This window comes from Anabrus simplex, chromosome 1 (genome assembly GCF_040414725.1).
Source record: "Anabrus simplex isolate iqAnaSimp1 chromosome 1, ASM4041472v1, whole genome shotgun sequence".
Classification (NCBI taxonomy): Eukaryota; Metazoa; Arthropoda; class Insecta; order Orthoptera; family Tettigoniidae; genus Anabrus; species Anabrus simplex.
The window spans coordinates 493,003,680-493,019,928 of record NC_090265.1 but is presented as its reverse complement, the minus strand read 5'-3'; the positions used below and the strand labels follow the sequence as shown (position 1 = coordinate 493,019,928).

Sequence of the window (16,249 nt, the reverse complement as noted above, 5' to 3'; positions counted from 1 at the left end):
ATACTTTCCACATAGCAGACCTTGGTACTGAAACAAAAACTTTTTCCAGATCATAGAAAACTAAATACAGAGGCTGCTGTTGCTCTCTACACTTTTCCTGGAGTTGTCTAGCACAGAAGATCATATCTGTTGTGCCTCTGGAGGTTCGGAAACCACACTGAAACTCTCTGAGATAACTCGGAGCCGGTTTAATAGAATTCTTGCGAGAATTTTACCTGCAATTGACAAAAGCGATATACCACAGTAGTTCCCACATCAGAATGTTGAACCAATAGCTGAAGTTGAGTATGTAAATGAAAGAATTATAATATTGCACATGTAAACAAGGAACTACTGAAGATAGTACAAGTGTATGCTCCACAGACAAGATGTAGCGTGGAAGAAAAAGAAGAGTTCCTTAATGAACTGCAAACACACATTATTGGAGATGGGATCATGATAATGGGAGATCTGAATACCCATGTGGGAACTGATAGAATGGGATATGAGAATGTTCTAGGCCCACATGGGTATGGCGATAGAAATGAAGATGGAGAGAAACTGTTGGACTTTTGTATCAGAAATAACCTGATAATAAAGAACAAGTGGATTTTGAAGAGGAATAGCCATAAGATCATCTGATATAGTTATTATTATTTATTTAGCGTATGGCTAACACATCACATTATAGATACAATAATAATAAATATTTACAATTTGAAGTATTTACAGGTTCAAATTATTTACATATTCAACACACAAGGGTGAGAGCAGAAAAAAGTCTCTTGGGTTTCCCTGGTAGGCAGTGAGAGGACACTGCTCCACAATGTGCTGAACTGTTTGCTTCACAGCACACAACTGCACGCTGCCGAATTAAGTATTCCCCATTTATGGACGGAGTCGCCACATCTGCCATGGCCAGTGCGAATCCTGTTGATAGTTGTCCAGGTCTTCCGTGGAAGATCAAAACCCTCTGGTTTGTTTTTCAGCCATGGTAGAAAGTCATATTCTGATGGAGCACTGGATATCCATACTTCCAGGCCTGAAGCAGATTAAAGTTAGCATCTGCTAGGTTTCTGGCTGTTCTAACAGGTGGGCGTCTTGATTTTAGCCTGTGAATAAGAACATCGTTCATGTCACCATGGATTGGCAACTGACTGTTGTTAGTTATTTTCTTATAATCTCGTAGGAGAGCATTTTCTCGGCGGAGGTCAGGTGGTGGAATATGGGATAGAACAGGTAGCCAGAAAGTGGGAGTCGATCTAATTGTCCCTGATATACGCATAGTGTTATTCAGCTGAGTGTCAATTAATTTGGTGTGACTGCTGTTCAGCCATATTGATGAGCAGTATTCTGCAGCAGAGTACACAAGACCAAGAGCTGAAGACCGTAGGGTAGATGCTAATGATCCCCAGGTGGTTCCACACAGTTTCTGTAAGATGTTGTTTCTTGATCTGATATAGTTGGGATGGACAGTATGGAACACTCATTGATTTTATAATAACAGACCGAGAATGGGGAAGATACGTCATGAATACGAAGATAAAGTGAAAGTTTGGAAGGTGATCATAGATCACTAATTGTGGAATTAAAACAAGTAAAAACCCCTAAAATTGTATTGAAGAAGAAACCAAAGATCAGGATTTGGGAATTGGAGGAGGAGGATAAAAGAATGGCATTCCAAGATTGTATAAAAAGGAAGTTGCCTAACACAAAAATACGAAGTGGAGAAGAAGAGTGGGACAATTTTAGAAGACATTTGTGGAAGCAGCAATTGAGGTATGCGGGAAAACAAAAGCAAAGGTTAAAGGAAAGGAGACACGGTGGTGGACAGACAAAATAAAAAAAGAAATAAAAGGAAGGAACAAGGAGAAGAAAGAAATGAATAAGGAAAAGCAAAAAAACGTATCAGAGGGATGAGAATTAGAAAGGTTGCATGTGGAATATAAAAGATTGAGACTACAAGTAAAGAGGAGTATCAAAGAAGAAAAGGAGAAATGTTCTAGTCTAGTAACGCTCTCTGGTAAGAATATTTATCACTTTTTCCGAAACTTGCGCTTCACGGCTATTTGAATCGGGAAGTGGTACATATGTTTACCAGAGAGCGCCACTTGAACTTCACTCGTGTAAGCATTGTGTTGACCGTAAAATACAGCTCATTTTAAGCGAGATACTGGATTTCCCTGATTTCTATAAGGCAACAATATATTTTTTAATATTTTGTGAACACAGATTGCACATTTTGTGGTTAATTTTGAAAGATTTTATCTAAATTATCATTGGCCTACACATAAAGTACCAAGAAAGGCGAAATAGTGTGCTCGTTTTGCATACTGATAACATACTCATTTTCAATGCAATTGGTAATATAAATATCAGAGAATAAACTTCAGAGCTTCTAGTTACACGTCTTGCATGTGCCCTTTCCTACAATATTCTGGCCAACATGTTATATTCACTAATATGAAAACATGCAGCAAGAATGTAAGGTAATGGACGTACGTTTTATCAGTCACAAGGTGTATTAGCTTCCCAAATTATGAAAAATGGATTTATATCCAAACAACACTTCAAGTGTATTTCAGTAAAACATAAATTTTGTCCATCTGTATGGTATTCATAAATACATTTTCAGGGTAATTATGCATGTAAGAACACACTGTCTCATGTAGTGGCTGACATCAGGGCTTCCCACAGAGGAGGGGTTGACAAATCAGACATATATTGGGGGAATATATCACAAAATTCCCCTCGCACCCCTAGGCACTTGCCTGCCTGAATGCATATTTATGCTATTTTCAAGATATACGATTTTAGAAATTCATTTTAGACGATGGCTTGTTTTGAATCGTATTGTTTGTAAGGAGAACTATGTGCCTTAGTTCTATATATGTGATATTGTTCCAGCAATGTCTTTTACGAGCAAAGGCCTCTCAGAAGAGGCTATCATCAATTTCATCATAGACCCCATGACCCCATGTTTCTAGTGCAATTTTCAGAGCCAGTGTGACATTTATAATTATATGTACTACTTGTTCCAAGATTTCCATCTGCATTTTGCACCTATTATCTGCAAAACACAGTGGAAAGTAGTCATGTAAGCAAAGTGGTAAATATATTTACCAGTGCACACTCAGTGGGGAAAAAATTCTAAATGCTCTCTGGTAAAAATACTTACCACCCCATATCGCATAATCAAACAATGTATTGACTCAGATTTTGGTCAAAACCTAAACAGTAGACCTCAGTGACATGGTATTTAATCAAATAAGTAATATATTTTGTTCCCCAGGGTTTTGCCCTATAAAGGGTTAAGAGAAAACATGTATGGGAATGCCTAATGAAAAGGAATGTACCAAAATCATTAACAAGATAAAAATGTTGTATCACGAGAGCAAAAGCAGTGTACAAGTGGAGTGGAGACTCTGAAACATTTTATACAAAAAAGATCTCAAGCAAGGAAATACACTATCACCATTATTGTTTATTATATTGATGGATGAAATCATAAAGCATGTAAAACAGTATCAGTAGTGATGAAGTGAATGCTTTGGTATTTGCAAATGATATGGTGATTTGGGGAAAGGGAGAAAAGGAAGTACAAAGGAGACTGGACATTTGGAATGAAAATCTAAAGGAGTTTGAAATTGTAATTGGTAAAAAGAAAACTGTAGTCAGGCACTGTGGAAAAGAGAAAAAGAGAAGCCAAATGAACATAGACGGAGAACGGTCAGAGAATGTAGAACAGTTTACATATCTGGGTAGCATTATTAATGGAAGTACAGTAATGAAATCAACCCTGAAATGAATAACAGACTAAGTAAAGGTACATCATTTTATCATCAAGTCAGAGAGCTTTTATGGGATGACAAAGTACCCAAGAGAGCGAAATTAACATTATATAAACAGTATTTCATACCAATTGTAACATACGGACTAGAAATGCTGGTAACTAATAAGGGACAAGATAGTAAGATCCAAGCAGCAGAAATGAAATTTTTAAGAACATCGGTTAAAAAGACAAGAGACAGAATTCAAAATATTAAAATCAGAGAAGAGCTGAATATAGAACCGTTAGTACAGAACATACAGAAAGCAAGACTGAGATGGTTTGGACATGTGAAAAGAATGGGAAAGGAACGGGTAGCAAGAAGGGAATTGGAAAGAGAAGTTAAGGGAAAGAAACCAGTTGGAAGACCGAGAAGATGGATCAGATGTGGAAGGATATTAGAGAAGCTGGATTGGATGTGGCGGAAGTAATGGAGCAGGAATAGTAGAAGGACAGAAAGGAGTAGAGGAGGCTTGTAAACCACACCCGAGTGACTTGAGTGAAACATTGATGATAATGATGTTGATGAGTTCCCACATACACTGCAATCGCCTTTCTCGAAGATAGAGATGATGGTAGCATTCTTCAAGTCGTCAAGTACTTCTCGAGTTTCCCAAATCTAGAGGATGAGTGTGAAAAGTCTAGTCTTCAAGGGTATACCTCCATTTTGTATCAGCTCCAGAGGGATGTTATCAGGACCAGGGGCCTTTCTTGGTTTTAGGGCCAGTTCTACCACCTACTGGTAAAGTAGCGCGTAACTTGCCCTCCGCGTAAAACTATGTTTCCGTTCGACCACTCCCAGGTAGCGCTATCGGCAGCATAAATCGTCGTTACCCGGCGCGTAATTTATCGGCCACTTCGAGGACCCAATAAGACTTTACCTGCCGGGCAAGTTTTGAGAGCTGAACTTTATTAGCCGTATTTCTGGTGACGTACAACTCAGATTAGTATACTGAAAAAAGCATTATACTGTAACAGTGATCGATATTGCATTGCAGGATTTTGAACATCAATGCTTCCTTAGAGTTGCAACGGTCACACCAGCCTCTCGCATTGATAGTGTACGGAACACAATTTATACGTCAAGCTTTCGCAAAGAAACTCTAAAAGGATATAAAATCGAAACCTATTTGGAAATAATTTCAAATGAGATTTAATATTTTAGTCTTTCAGTTTTCAAACACCAGGTATAACTTATTTCTATGTATCCATATTACCCCAAGCTACCTCGTAGCGTAATGGCTAACGCGCGCAGTTCATACTACGAGGTTTACAGGTTCGAGTCTTCATTATGACAAATCTTTTTTTTTTTGGTTTCATTATTAGCGTTGTATTCATCTGTATGCCTCTTTTCATACGTTCTTTTGTTAATAACATATTTCATTGAAATGTTTAATCACAATATTATGTCTACTAGGAAAATGCTTTATATGTGTGCTACTTATAGAAAGTGATGTTACGATTAATATAGCGTACTGTATAGGACTGTCGCCCAGGTAGCAGATTCCTCATCAGTTGTTTACACAGTCTTCTTGTAAATGATTTCGAAGAAATTGGAAACTATTCCATTCCCAAATTCCTCTTCCTATGATGAATATTTACCCTGATTAGTTCTTTAACAGTACGGCACCTTCCAAATTATAAATAAATGGAAGCATGTGGAACTAAACGAGGTCACAGAGCTAGTTGCAAATAGAGCATCGTGGAGATAATCAATTCACAGAAGCCTGCAGATAGAGTGCTCAAAGTCAATAAGTCCGTAAGGAAGATGTTGGGTGTATATACGTATATGGAAGCGCGTGAAAAGGAGTTAAGAACAACGGCAGGGAACAAAAATATTTTTTCTTAATGTAAATTAGAAAGACGATGAAAACCTGCGTGCCTTCTATTACGTAGCGAGCGACTTGACCAATCTACTACGAGAATACTTTCCAAAAACGCTGCCTTACATGCCAGGTTATAACTGGCATAAGAAAATGTAATCTCGAGATTTTAATCCCAATTAGGTATTGATTTTGAAGCTCATAGATTAAAATCCCTCCTCACGAAAGCTTGACATAAATCGTTGTCCATAACTCTTAAGACTCCCCTTATTAGGCTTTTTGAAGATAATCAACAGATGCAAGCACAGGAAAATAAGACAATCGAAATGAGCTTCATACATCTGATGATAGATAGCACCACACATGAAAGCGAGAAGTCGCTGAAAATCAGTCTAGCCAACTCCGTATATCGGTGTCTAGCTCCTGGTAGCTACCCAGCGCTTGCGCGGAGGTGGTTGGACGCAACGCAAAGTACCAGCTGCTTTACACCCCCAGGTAGTTTACCTCCCGGGCAGCTGCCAGCCACTTTACCAGCAGATGGTAGAACCGGCCCTTAGTTGATTGAGTCCTTTGGTGAAGTCTCTGTATGTAGGTGGAACTGCCATCCATGGTTGTTGGTGCTGCTGAAGGACATTACGAAGAAAGTTCTCAGCAACACTGGAGACACGATTCAGAAGCACAGAGAAATGTTCCTTCCAACGCTCTAAAATTTCTCCATTATCAGTTAAAATGGTGGAGTTGTCAGCAGTCTTCAATGACCTCGATGACGATTGAATTGGACCATATATCTCATTTATGCCAGCATAGAAGTTTTGCAGGTCGTGGGCATCAGATAGCCTTTGCAATTCTTCGGCTTTTTGTTGCCACCAGTTATTCTTTATTTCCCTAATTTGTGCCTTTAAGTTCCAAGAAGTGTGATTTCTTCACATTGGAAGACGGATCTTGAAGATAGGATAGATAGGCTTCCCATTTGGCATTGATCACACTTAATTTCTTCATTATTTTCATCAAACCAGTCCTGTCTTTTTTTTTCCTCACAAAACCAATTGTTTCCTCAGCTGACTCAGTGATGACCTTCTGAAGCGTGGCCCATTCCTGATTAGTACTATCACTGCTGACTGAATGACTAGCCAGTTGTTTTGAGATAGCATTTCTGTAATCTGTAGCTATGGATTCTATTTGAAGTTTAGAAGTATCAAATTTCTTTCTGGGCAGGTTGTGGAAGGATCTTTTTGGTTTGCGACAGATTGAGATTCTCAACCGGCAAAAGAAGGAGCTTATGATCTGTCCAGCAGTCGTTGACGTTTCTTGCGGTCCTGTAACAAGGACAGCTTATATATCACATTGCCTGGTGAAGATATAGTCAAGGATGTGCCAGTGCTTTGAGCGAGGATGCATCCAAGTGGTCTTGTAGCGATTAGGCAGGCAGAACTGAGTATTAGTAATGTAGAGTTCATGTTCAGCACATAAACCAAGGAGCAGTAGACCATTGGCATTACAGTTGCCAAATCCATGTTTTCCCATCACACTGCCCCATAATTGATGATCTTTACCAACTCTGGCATTGAAATTGCCAAGTAGTAAGAGTCTATCTCTTGGTGGTACTTTGGTGATGGTAGTGCTGAGATGGTTGAAGAATTGGTCGTTACCTTCTACATCAGCACCTAAGGTGGGAGCATATGCAGAGATGAGTGTCATAGATTTGGCTCTACAGAGTGGGATTCGGAGAGCAATAATTCTTTCACCGACAGCGGTTAGAGTTAGCTGATAATCATTCACCAATGTGGTCTTCACAGTGAATCCCACACCATGAGTGTGGTGTTCTCCCTCATTTTATTTTTTATTTATTTATTATGGCTTCTTTCATATGGTGAAGTTAGGGCACACTCAACCACAATACAGCAAATAATATTGAGGCTGCCTATTACTAATTATATTACTTATACTAGTTCCTAATTAAGCTTAAGTTGCACACCCACACAATATGCAGCTTATTAGCTCGTTAATTCAGTCCTCTTTTCTCTCTCATACAGACACTTGCACACACACTTACAATTTACACACTAATCAATTACCCTTGTGTTTACATTATATAAAATTAACAGAACCATTTTTAATTTTTCAATTGCCAATCACACGCACATACACACACTTCAATCGGTAACTCTCAGCAGGAAATCGGCAAGTTATTTTAAATTTGAGGAAAGAGTCAATGCCCCTGACAATTACTGGCAGGGAATTCCAATTTGAGGAAAGAGTTAATGCCCCTGACAACTACTGGCAGGGAATTCCAAAGCCTGGAACCAGTTACAATAAAAGAATTATTATACGCAGAAGAGTGGTGAAGAGGAATAGCTAAAGTGGAGCCTGAGCGAGTGTTACAGTTATGGAAGGAAGAGAGGAAGTGAAGGTTAGATGAAATATACTGGGGGGAGTTACTATGCAGAAGTTTGTGTATTAAGACAAGTATAGCCGGGCTGAGTGGCTCAGACGGTTAAGGCGCTGGCCTTCTAACCCCAACTTGGCAGGTTCGATCCTGGCTCAGTCCGGTGGTATTTGAAGGTGCTCAAATACGACAGCCCCGTGTCGGTAGATTTACTGGCACGTAAAAGAACTCCTGCGGGACTAAATTCCGGCACTTCAGCATCTCCGAAGACCTTAAAAAGTAGTTAGTGGGTCGTAAAGCAAATAACATTATTAATTAAGACAAGTATATGATATTCATGTCTCTTATCAGGTTTTAACCAGTTCAGTGCTTGATAGTAAGGAGTAATATGCACATCATACCTTAAGTTAAAAATGAATCTAAGGCAACGATTCATAATACGCTGCAGTTTCCTAGTTTGTTCTTTAGTAGCGTCTACCAAGATTACATCACAATAGTTAACGATAGGAAGAATTAGGATCTGTGTTAGTCTTTGCCGCATATTTAGTGGTATAATGTATTTAATTTCAGTGGATCTAGAGTAGCAAACACCTTCTGACCTATGTTTTTGGTATGTTCTGCCCAATTTAGATTTTCAGTCATAGTCACCCCAAGATTTCTCACGGTTTTACTGTATGGGATTGTGCTATTTATTTGTAGAGGAGGAAAGATTGAATCATTGATCTTGTGTAGGAGCTTCTGGGAACCGACAATGATAGCTTGCGATTTTGATGGATTTATGAGAAGTCTGTTTGCGAGAGCATATTCACTGAGTTGTTTCATGTCATCATTTATGCATTTTACTGCGTTTGGTAATTTGCTTAAACTGCCATGGTAATATATTTGGAGATCATCGGCATATAGGTGATAATTACACGTTTTTAGAGAAGATGAAATGTCATTGATATACAATGTAAAAAGCAACGGTCCTAAAATACTACCTTGTGGCGTGCCCACTTTCCTTGCATGCCATTCTAAATTTATTTTGCGAGTTATGACCCGCTGCCTCCGATCATTCAAATATGACATAAAAAACTTCAGTACTAAAGGGTCAAACAAGTAAGATTCCATTTTCTTAATTAGTAGCTGTAAGCCTATTGTATCAAATGCACCACTGAAATACAGTAGCGTTACTACTCTAACTTGTCGTTGTTCCATAGCTAGTCTGATGTCTTCTGGCACTTTTTTTTTTTTTGCTAGGGGCTTTACGTTGCACCGACACAGATAGGTCTTATGGCGATGATGGGATGGGAAAAGCCTAGGAGTTGGAAGGAAACGGCCGTGGCCTTAATTAAGGTACAGCCCCAGCATTTGCCTGGTGTGAAAATGGGAAACCACGGAAAACCATCTTCAGGGCTGCCAATAGTGGGATTCGAACCTACTATCTCCCGGATGCAAGCTCACAGCCGCGCGCCTCTACGCACACGGCCAACTCGCCCGGTTTCTGGCACTTTAAGGAGAGCCGTGGCAGTGCTGTACCCTTTCTTAAAGCCCGATTGTAATTGTTCAAGGAGAGAATAATTACTTAAATATTTCAGTACTTGATTCTGTCTAGGTTGAACACCAGTCTTTCCAAAGCCTTAGAAAGTGCTTGTAATAGAAACTGGGCGATAGTCAGAGGTCAGTTTAGGATCGTTTATCTTGGGCACTGGGATGACATTAGCTTGTTTCCAGAATGCAGGGAAAATTCCATTTCTGAATAAGTAATTGAATATATGTGTGATAATCGGGAGGATAGCGCCTATTATATTATGTATAAAATGAATAGGGATGTCATCTACTCCTACTGCTTTAGATTTAATAGTGTATAGTACTTTTTGAATTTGATTGCTCGTGACCTCTTGGAAAGAAAATTGAGGACGGTTAAGTGGAGGGATGGCAGATTGATTCGTATTTAATTCTGCCTGACTGATTGGTTTAAACGTGATTCATTCTTCAGAGAAATATGTAATATGCTCGTCTAGGGGAACAGTTGGTTCTCGTTGCTGTTGTTGGCTTTGTACAATACCAAGTGAGCGTAGTTCTTTCCAGGTATTCCTTGCATTCAGTTTACCTGAAAGACAGTTTAAGTACTTAAATTTCTGATTTCTTGCTTAATTCTGTTCCTGAGTACCCGATAGTTTCCAAAATCGGATTCATTGCGGGTACGTTTATACCGTCGGAACCATGAATCACCACGAGCCATCAAATTCTTAATTTTGTCATTTAACCATGGGCAGGGGGTGTGTGTGCGACTCACTTTCACTTGTCGTTTGGGAGCGTGTTTGTCGTATAGGCTAATAATGAGGGAATTTAGTTTGTCTATTTTTGCGTCAATATTGTCTAGTAGTAGAATATCATTCCAGGGTAGGTTGTAGGTGTCATACTTCAGGTGATCTAGATTAATATCCCTTATATTCCTACAAGTTGCGAACTTAGGTTTGTATTTGGGTATGCGAAGAGAATAGGATAGACAGACTAGTTCGTGTGTTGAGATCGATGGAACAGGAATTTGGCCATGATTTAAAACTTTCTGTGGATTGTTAGTTATGATTAGATCAATTAGTGAGTGTGAAGTGTGATTATTGCTATATATATGGTTAGTGGGATGTAATGGGAGAATCGCAAGGTTACAGGAAAATAGTATATCAAGTAGTTTGTCCTTCTGAGCTGATTCTGTCAGTAAGTCTCCTAATAGTATGATATGTTCGTAAGTTAGTACTAGGTTGAACAAACAAGCTTCCAACTCTGTCATGTTAACTATATCTGGAGGTTTATAAACTACGATGAAGAGGACTTTCATCCCTTTAACGGTGATCTCCACGAACATGAACTCTGGTCCCGGCTGAGTGACATTTTGTGATGTGGATATTACTCTACCTCTCAAGTCATTTCTGAAATAAAGGGCTATACCGCTGCCTTTCCTACCATCCGTTCTGTCCCAGCGGACGAGTTTGTAATTATTAATATATACCATGGCGGAAGGGATGGTAGGCCTTAGTCAAATTTCTCCAATACAAAAAAACATGTATGTCATTGTCATTAACAATTGTATGTATTTCATCTATATGAGCAGGGAGAGAGAGTGTGTTCACATGGCAACATTGCAAACCCTGTGGCATGGAGGTGAGAGCCTGTCTCAACAAGAGACCTGTTGCGACAGGGGGCTGCGGACCGGAGCCAGACTCAGGTAGCGGGCATTGAGCTAACAGTGCAAGGGGATTATGTTTAAGTTTGATTGACAGAAACAATGGGTACTCACTGTTGCCTCCCGCTGAAAGAGACCGCTGACTGTTGCATACACACATTCACACTCACATTTGAAAAAATATGCACATAACTAACACTATTTGAGTCAAATTTGAAACTCGTGGTAAACAAGAGTCCTATTATAACACATTCAGTCATTGACACTGATTCTGTGCTCCGCTACGCTGCCTGATGAGAACTATTAGTCCCTAGGGGTGATCAGAGTGGTTTTCTTGCCGTCTGGTGTAATTACAGTCACACGCCCGTCCTGTGTATACACATTCCGCAGTCCAAATGCATCGCGTGCCTTATTCAAAATCCATTTTCTTGTTGCCGTGAGGGATTCCGTGACCATGATGTTAGTGCCCTTCAGTAATCGCTTTGCCCGCCAGACTTGGTCCCGCTGATGGTAACGCAGGAACTTCACAATTTTTGGCCTGTTCCCAGTGGCCATTACGTTGGCAGTCGTCCTAAGACATCTATCAATACTGTCCATGCCAATATCTAACTTAAGTCTGTTTTTAATGACGTCTATGACAGCCCCATAGGTGTCCTCCACAGATGATTCCTTAACCTCATGTATCAGTAGGCAATTTCACCTACTATACTGGGCTGCTTCGTCAACCATCTCCTCTTGTTTATCCATCCTCTGATGGATCTCCACAATGGCCTGATTCATGTCAGCTATCTCAGCACCCATGGAGTCTCAGAAGTTCTTAAAGTTGGAGCTTAGTTTGGTGAGCAGCTCCTGGGGGTTGGCAGCACTGCTGTCTGTGCTGCGCTGCGGTCGGAAGCCGTCATGGCTTCCTGAAGCGAGCTTGAAATTCAGCCATACGGTTCTTGTACTCTGACAACCTCTTCTCGATGTCCTTGAGATTTTGACCGTTTTAAATCAAAATGTGAACTTAGTGATGATGGCTGAGCACACTCAAGGAATCCCAGCTGCTAGTTATCTTGATAATTAGACAGGTAAGTACAGAGCAAGTTTACACTGACTGGCCGTAGTTGCCATCTTTATCAATAATCTCATCTTTTCCCTTCCAGAAGATTGTGTAGCCTGAGCTGTACTCTGTAAGTCTACCTTCGCCTGACACTCTGATTTCTCTTAAGGCAGCAATATCAATGTTCATTCGTCCAAACTCATGGGTGACAAGCGCTGTTCTTCTCAGGTCTGTTATTGTCTTTCAAATCAAGTAGGGTTCAAACATTCCAGGTTCCTATAATCTAAGTTTTGGTAATCTTTGTTTTCCGACCACATAAGGGGTGACCTGCTGGGTGCAGCCTCCCAGCTGGCTGAGAGTGTGACTACCGATGTTTAGCCCACATTTTCTAGGGCCTTCCCCATTCAGGATGGGCAACGGTGATCCTAAATAGGCCTGCCCAAACAAAGATGTAGGACCGAATTCTGAGTAGTGTGAGAGACGCGCGCGCGCGCGCGCACACACACACACACACACACACACACACACCCTCGTGGGCTGGTCGGAACAGGCTAAAAACAGCCCAGAGCTGAACTCGTACCTCATCAATCAACGATAAGAAGCACCCCCAAATAAAAGAATGGAATCAAAAATATAAATTAGGAATTCAAATAAAAACATGAAGTGAACCAAAATTAAGAGGGGATACAGAAAAGAGATTACTTACATATCACAGATGTATGGGCTTTAAACACGCAGTTATGTTTCTCATAATAAGTGCCATCTGGTAGATATTAACAAAATTGTAAGGGAACGCTGTGAATTTTAATTATAACAGAATTAGAACTTAACTCTTTCTTGGCGAAGTAATTAATTATTTGGAATGAAGCATCTCTTTCACCAAGCGAGAAGTTGGATATGTACAATGAACACAAACATTTACTTACTTAAATCACACAAACGAGCATTTGGTAATACCAGACACGAGTTCAAATCGTATCTTATTACAAGATGCGGTTCACAACAATCACCTCTAAGGATCCGCATCCCGAGACAATAAAAAAAAAAAAAAGAACACTGGGAAGATGACCCCTCCCCCCCCAGGAAACAAAAAAAGAAGACAATATATGAAAGATGAGAGGTTGCCAGAGTTACGAGATCCAATGTTTGCACAACACTGACAGTTGAAAATAATTTTAAAAATGGATTAAAAAATCAAATCAATTTATTATCCACTAATTACAAATTTTATTGTTAACAGTTACAAAAGAAAAATTAAAATGAATTAAAATGTATCCAACAATGAAAAAGGTAAAATGGAAAGCAAGTCTTTAAAATAAACAATCAAACTGGCATATAAGTTGTGAACACAAGCAAATAAAAAGAAAAATAAGACACCTGTGAGATATGGAAAAATAACATATATTCAAACAAATAAATCCACGCCAACTCACTCACACACGGTGTAGAGACCAAATGTGTGCAGGACAAAAGGAATATTACTATCAAGACACGTTACGAGGAAACTCGTACTGCATGATAAATAATGTCACTGGCCCACAAGCTTGATTAAAACTTACCAGGTCGTAACCCAAGGATCGCCGCATAATAGATAGGCTCGTCCAGTTATGATCATGACCTTTATCCAGTATCCATGCTAGATGACACATTCATATCGCCTCTTGTAGGGCGAACATGAATTACACAACGTTAGCGTTAACACAACATCAACACCAACACAAGGTCGGCCAGTCATAACCACGAAGAAAACATAGCGTAGGGTCTCAATTCAGAACAACAGGCAAACACTAATCATTCACACAGAGCTATTTTCCGTTCCCACATATTGAATAATTTGTATGAAAAATAAACGCACACAAGAGAAGCAAATAACCTACAGCAAATGAAAATTTAAAAACCTGTAGAACAGGGGGGCTAAATGCTGGCGACGAGGAATGAGTTAGCTGGAAAATTTATAATGTCCAATAATGGACTATTTATATTGGTATTATAAATTTACTCATTCGGGACAAATATTTCAGGTTCCCTATGGGAATCAATCAACATCTATATCATAACTCTACTACTACCGACAACGGAAAGTTGCAAGAAGCAGCTCCAAGATCTACAGAATGGAAAGCGGGATATACCGATGGAATTCTACACAACAAATGTGATGCTAGACAGAAGATGGACGCAACCTCTGTGTGAAATGAGGCAATCGTGACCAGGCTTAAAGTTCATGGTTTCCACCACAAGATTTGCTCCCGAAAAGTGTTTCATGACTCAGGTGAAAATTGCGTGTGTGAATTATATAACAGTATATGCGGAACTTACCACGTAACCACGTGCCCAAACCGAACCAGGTCAATAATGATACATAGCAAGGAGTGACATGACTGCTCAGTACCAGGAAATATGCTGTAATACTATGTAGGTCAAATTCGAAAAGGGATATGACATATATGTATCATTATGGCCATTCGGCTGCAATAAATTATTTATATATATATCCTTTTTTTTAAACTTGACTCTGCAGACAAACTCAGAACTTTAAAAAAAATTAACTCCCTTAGAAAATTACAACTCGCACAACCCTACTTTCAACTTTTAACATCACATGCCTCAAGCCTAAAAGATTCATTAGTTTCCAGCAAGCAAATAGATAAGACTACCGTATTAACATTTTACAGGTAACTTCAACATCTAGCATATAATGGAGATCATTATCATATGGTGGTATCACAGACTGCATTGATTTTACAATTATACTTTATCTAGTTTCATAATAGAAATTGTTAATTAATTTCTAGTTTTATACAGTTTGCACAACACTGACAGTTGAAAATAATTTTAAAAATGGATTAAAAAATCAAATCAATTTATTATCCACTAATTACAAATTTTATTGTTAACAGTTACAAAAGAAAAATTAAAATGAACTTATTACATTTTTCAACAAGGTTAGCCTCAGTGCATCATCTATCCTGGAGGCCAGTTCATTTGACGTCCTCCGAGAATATGTATGTGAAGATGGTACACAGACTGGCAGCCATCAGGACCATTATTTATAACTGAAAAATAACAGAGAATATTGGTATTAAATTAAATTGTAAAGTATGTGCTTGGAACTGATTTTTGATTACAGCATTATGTCATTTAGACAGCTGCTTCTAAAATAATATAATTCTTTAGAAAGGTCAGGAAATGTATAAACAAAGAATGAATCTTACAGAAACAATCTCTTTAACTGGAAATGAATAACAGTGGACTTAACCAAAGTTGGTTTTATGCCCTACTCGTGCAAATTTTTTAGTATTGCCATTGGTTGAATTCTAAAATAATAGAAAGGACAGTGAGCACATTATAAGTAGAGAATATAATATTTTGCCATCACAAATTTTGAGAAAATATAGTTCAATATGTGCAGTTGCTATTGATATACAACCTCCAACTTCTTAAAAATTATATGAACACATAAAACATTGCAAATTTCATATAATCTAGCAAATTTGTTATGTTTTTGCAAAAAAACAAGTGATTTTTGAAGAAATTAGCAAAAAGTAAGCGCAAAATTTCCTATGTAACAATTTTTATTTTTTCAATTGTATTGAGTTGGTGCTCAACAATCCTGTTGATTGCAGGTCAATAATATTGAAATTTACAATCACTGGTTGAATGAAGACCAGACTCTATGAGATGTTGACGTCATAACCGGCTTTTGTATGCCGCCGGCTATGTGAAAGAAAGGGATCATCTATTGTATATGTATTTTAAATGCTCGAAAATGCCTAATCATGCAATATCTGTTTTCCAGCACAAAAAACATGGGTTTTATTGCACAGAGTACTGTAATGTACAAGTTTTGCAACTGTCAGGTGTTGTGGGAAAGAAAAGATTCCATCCAAAAACACGTGGCATTCTGTAAAACATGTTACAGAATTCAATTCTTACTGCTGCAAAACCAGAGTGTAATCCAACAAGAAGTCCTGAGTTGGAGACGACCAATAAAGCCGTGTGGGTAGAAATGACATGCAATAGTAAT

At 38.9% G+C, this 16,249-nt stretch overlaps 1 protein-coding gene across 8 annotated transcripts in view; it reads right to left on the bottom strand.

Annotated features, from left to right (window-relative positions):
• Positions 1-674: 674 nt before the first annotated feature.
• The window catches only part of LOC136857002 (adenosine 5'-monophosphoramidase HINT1), a 72,599-nt gene continuing 57,024 nt past the window's right edge, over positions 675-16,249 (bottom strand). For 7 of the 8 annotated variants that reach the window (XM_067135329.2, XM_067135331.2, XM_067135333.2 and 4 more), the window contains one exon: positions 15,069-15,278. In XM_067135329.2, the coding sequence (XP_066991430.1) occupies positions 15,187-15,278 (92 nt within the window). In that variant the 3' untranslated portion in view covers positions 15,069-15,186. Of the gene's footprint in view, positions 1,092-15,068; positions 15,279-16,249 lie in introns of those variants that run through there. The other variant, XM_067135330.2, reaches the window with a different exon arrangement.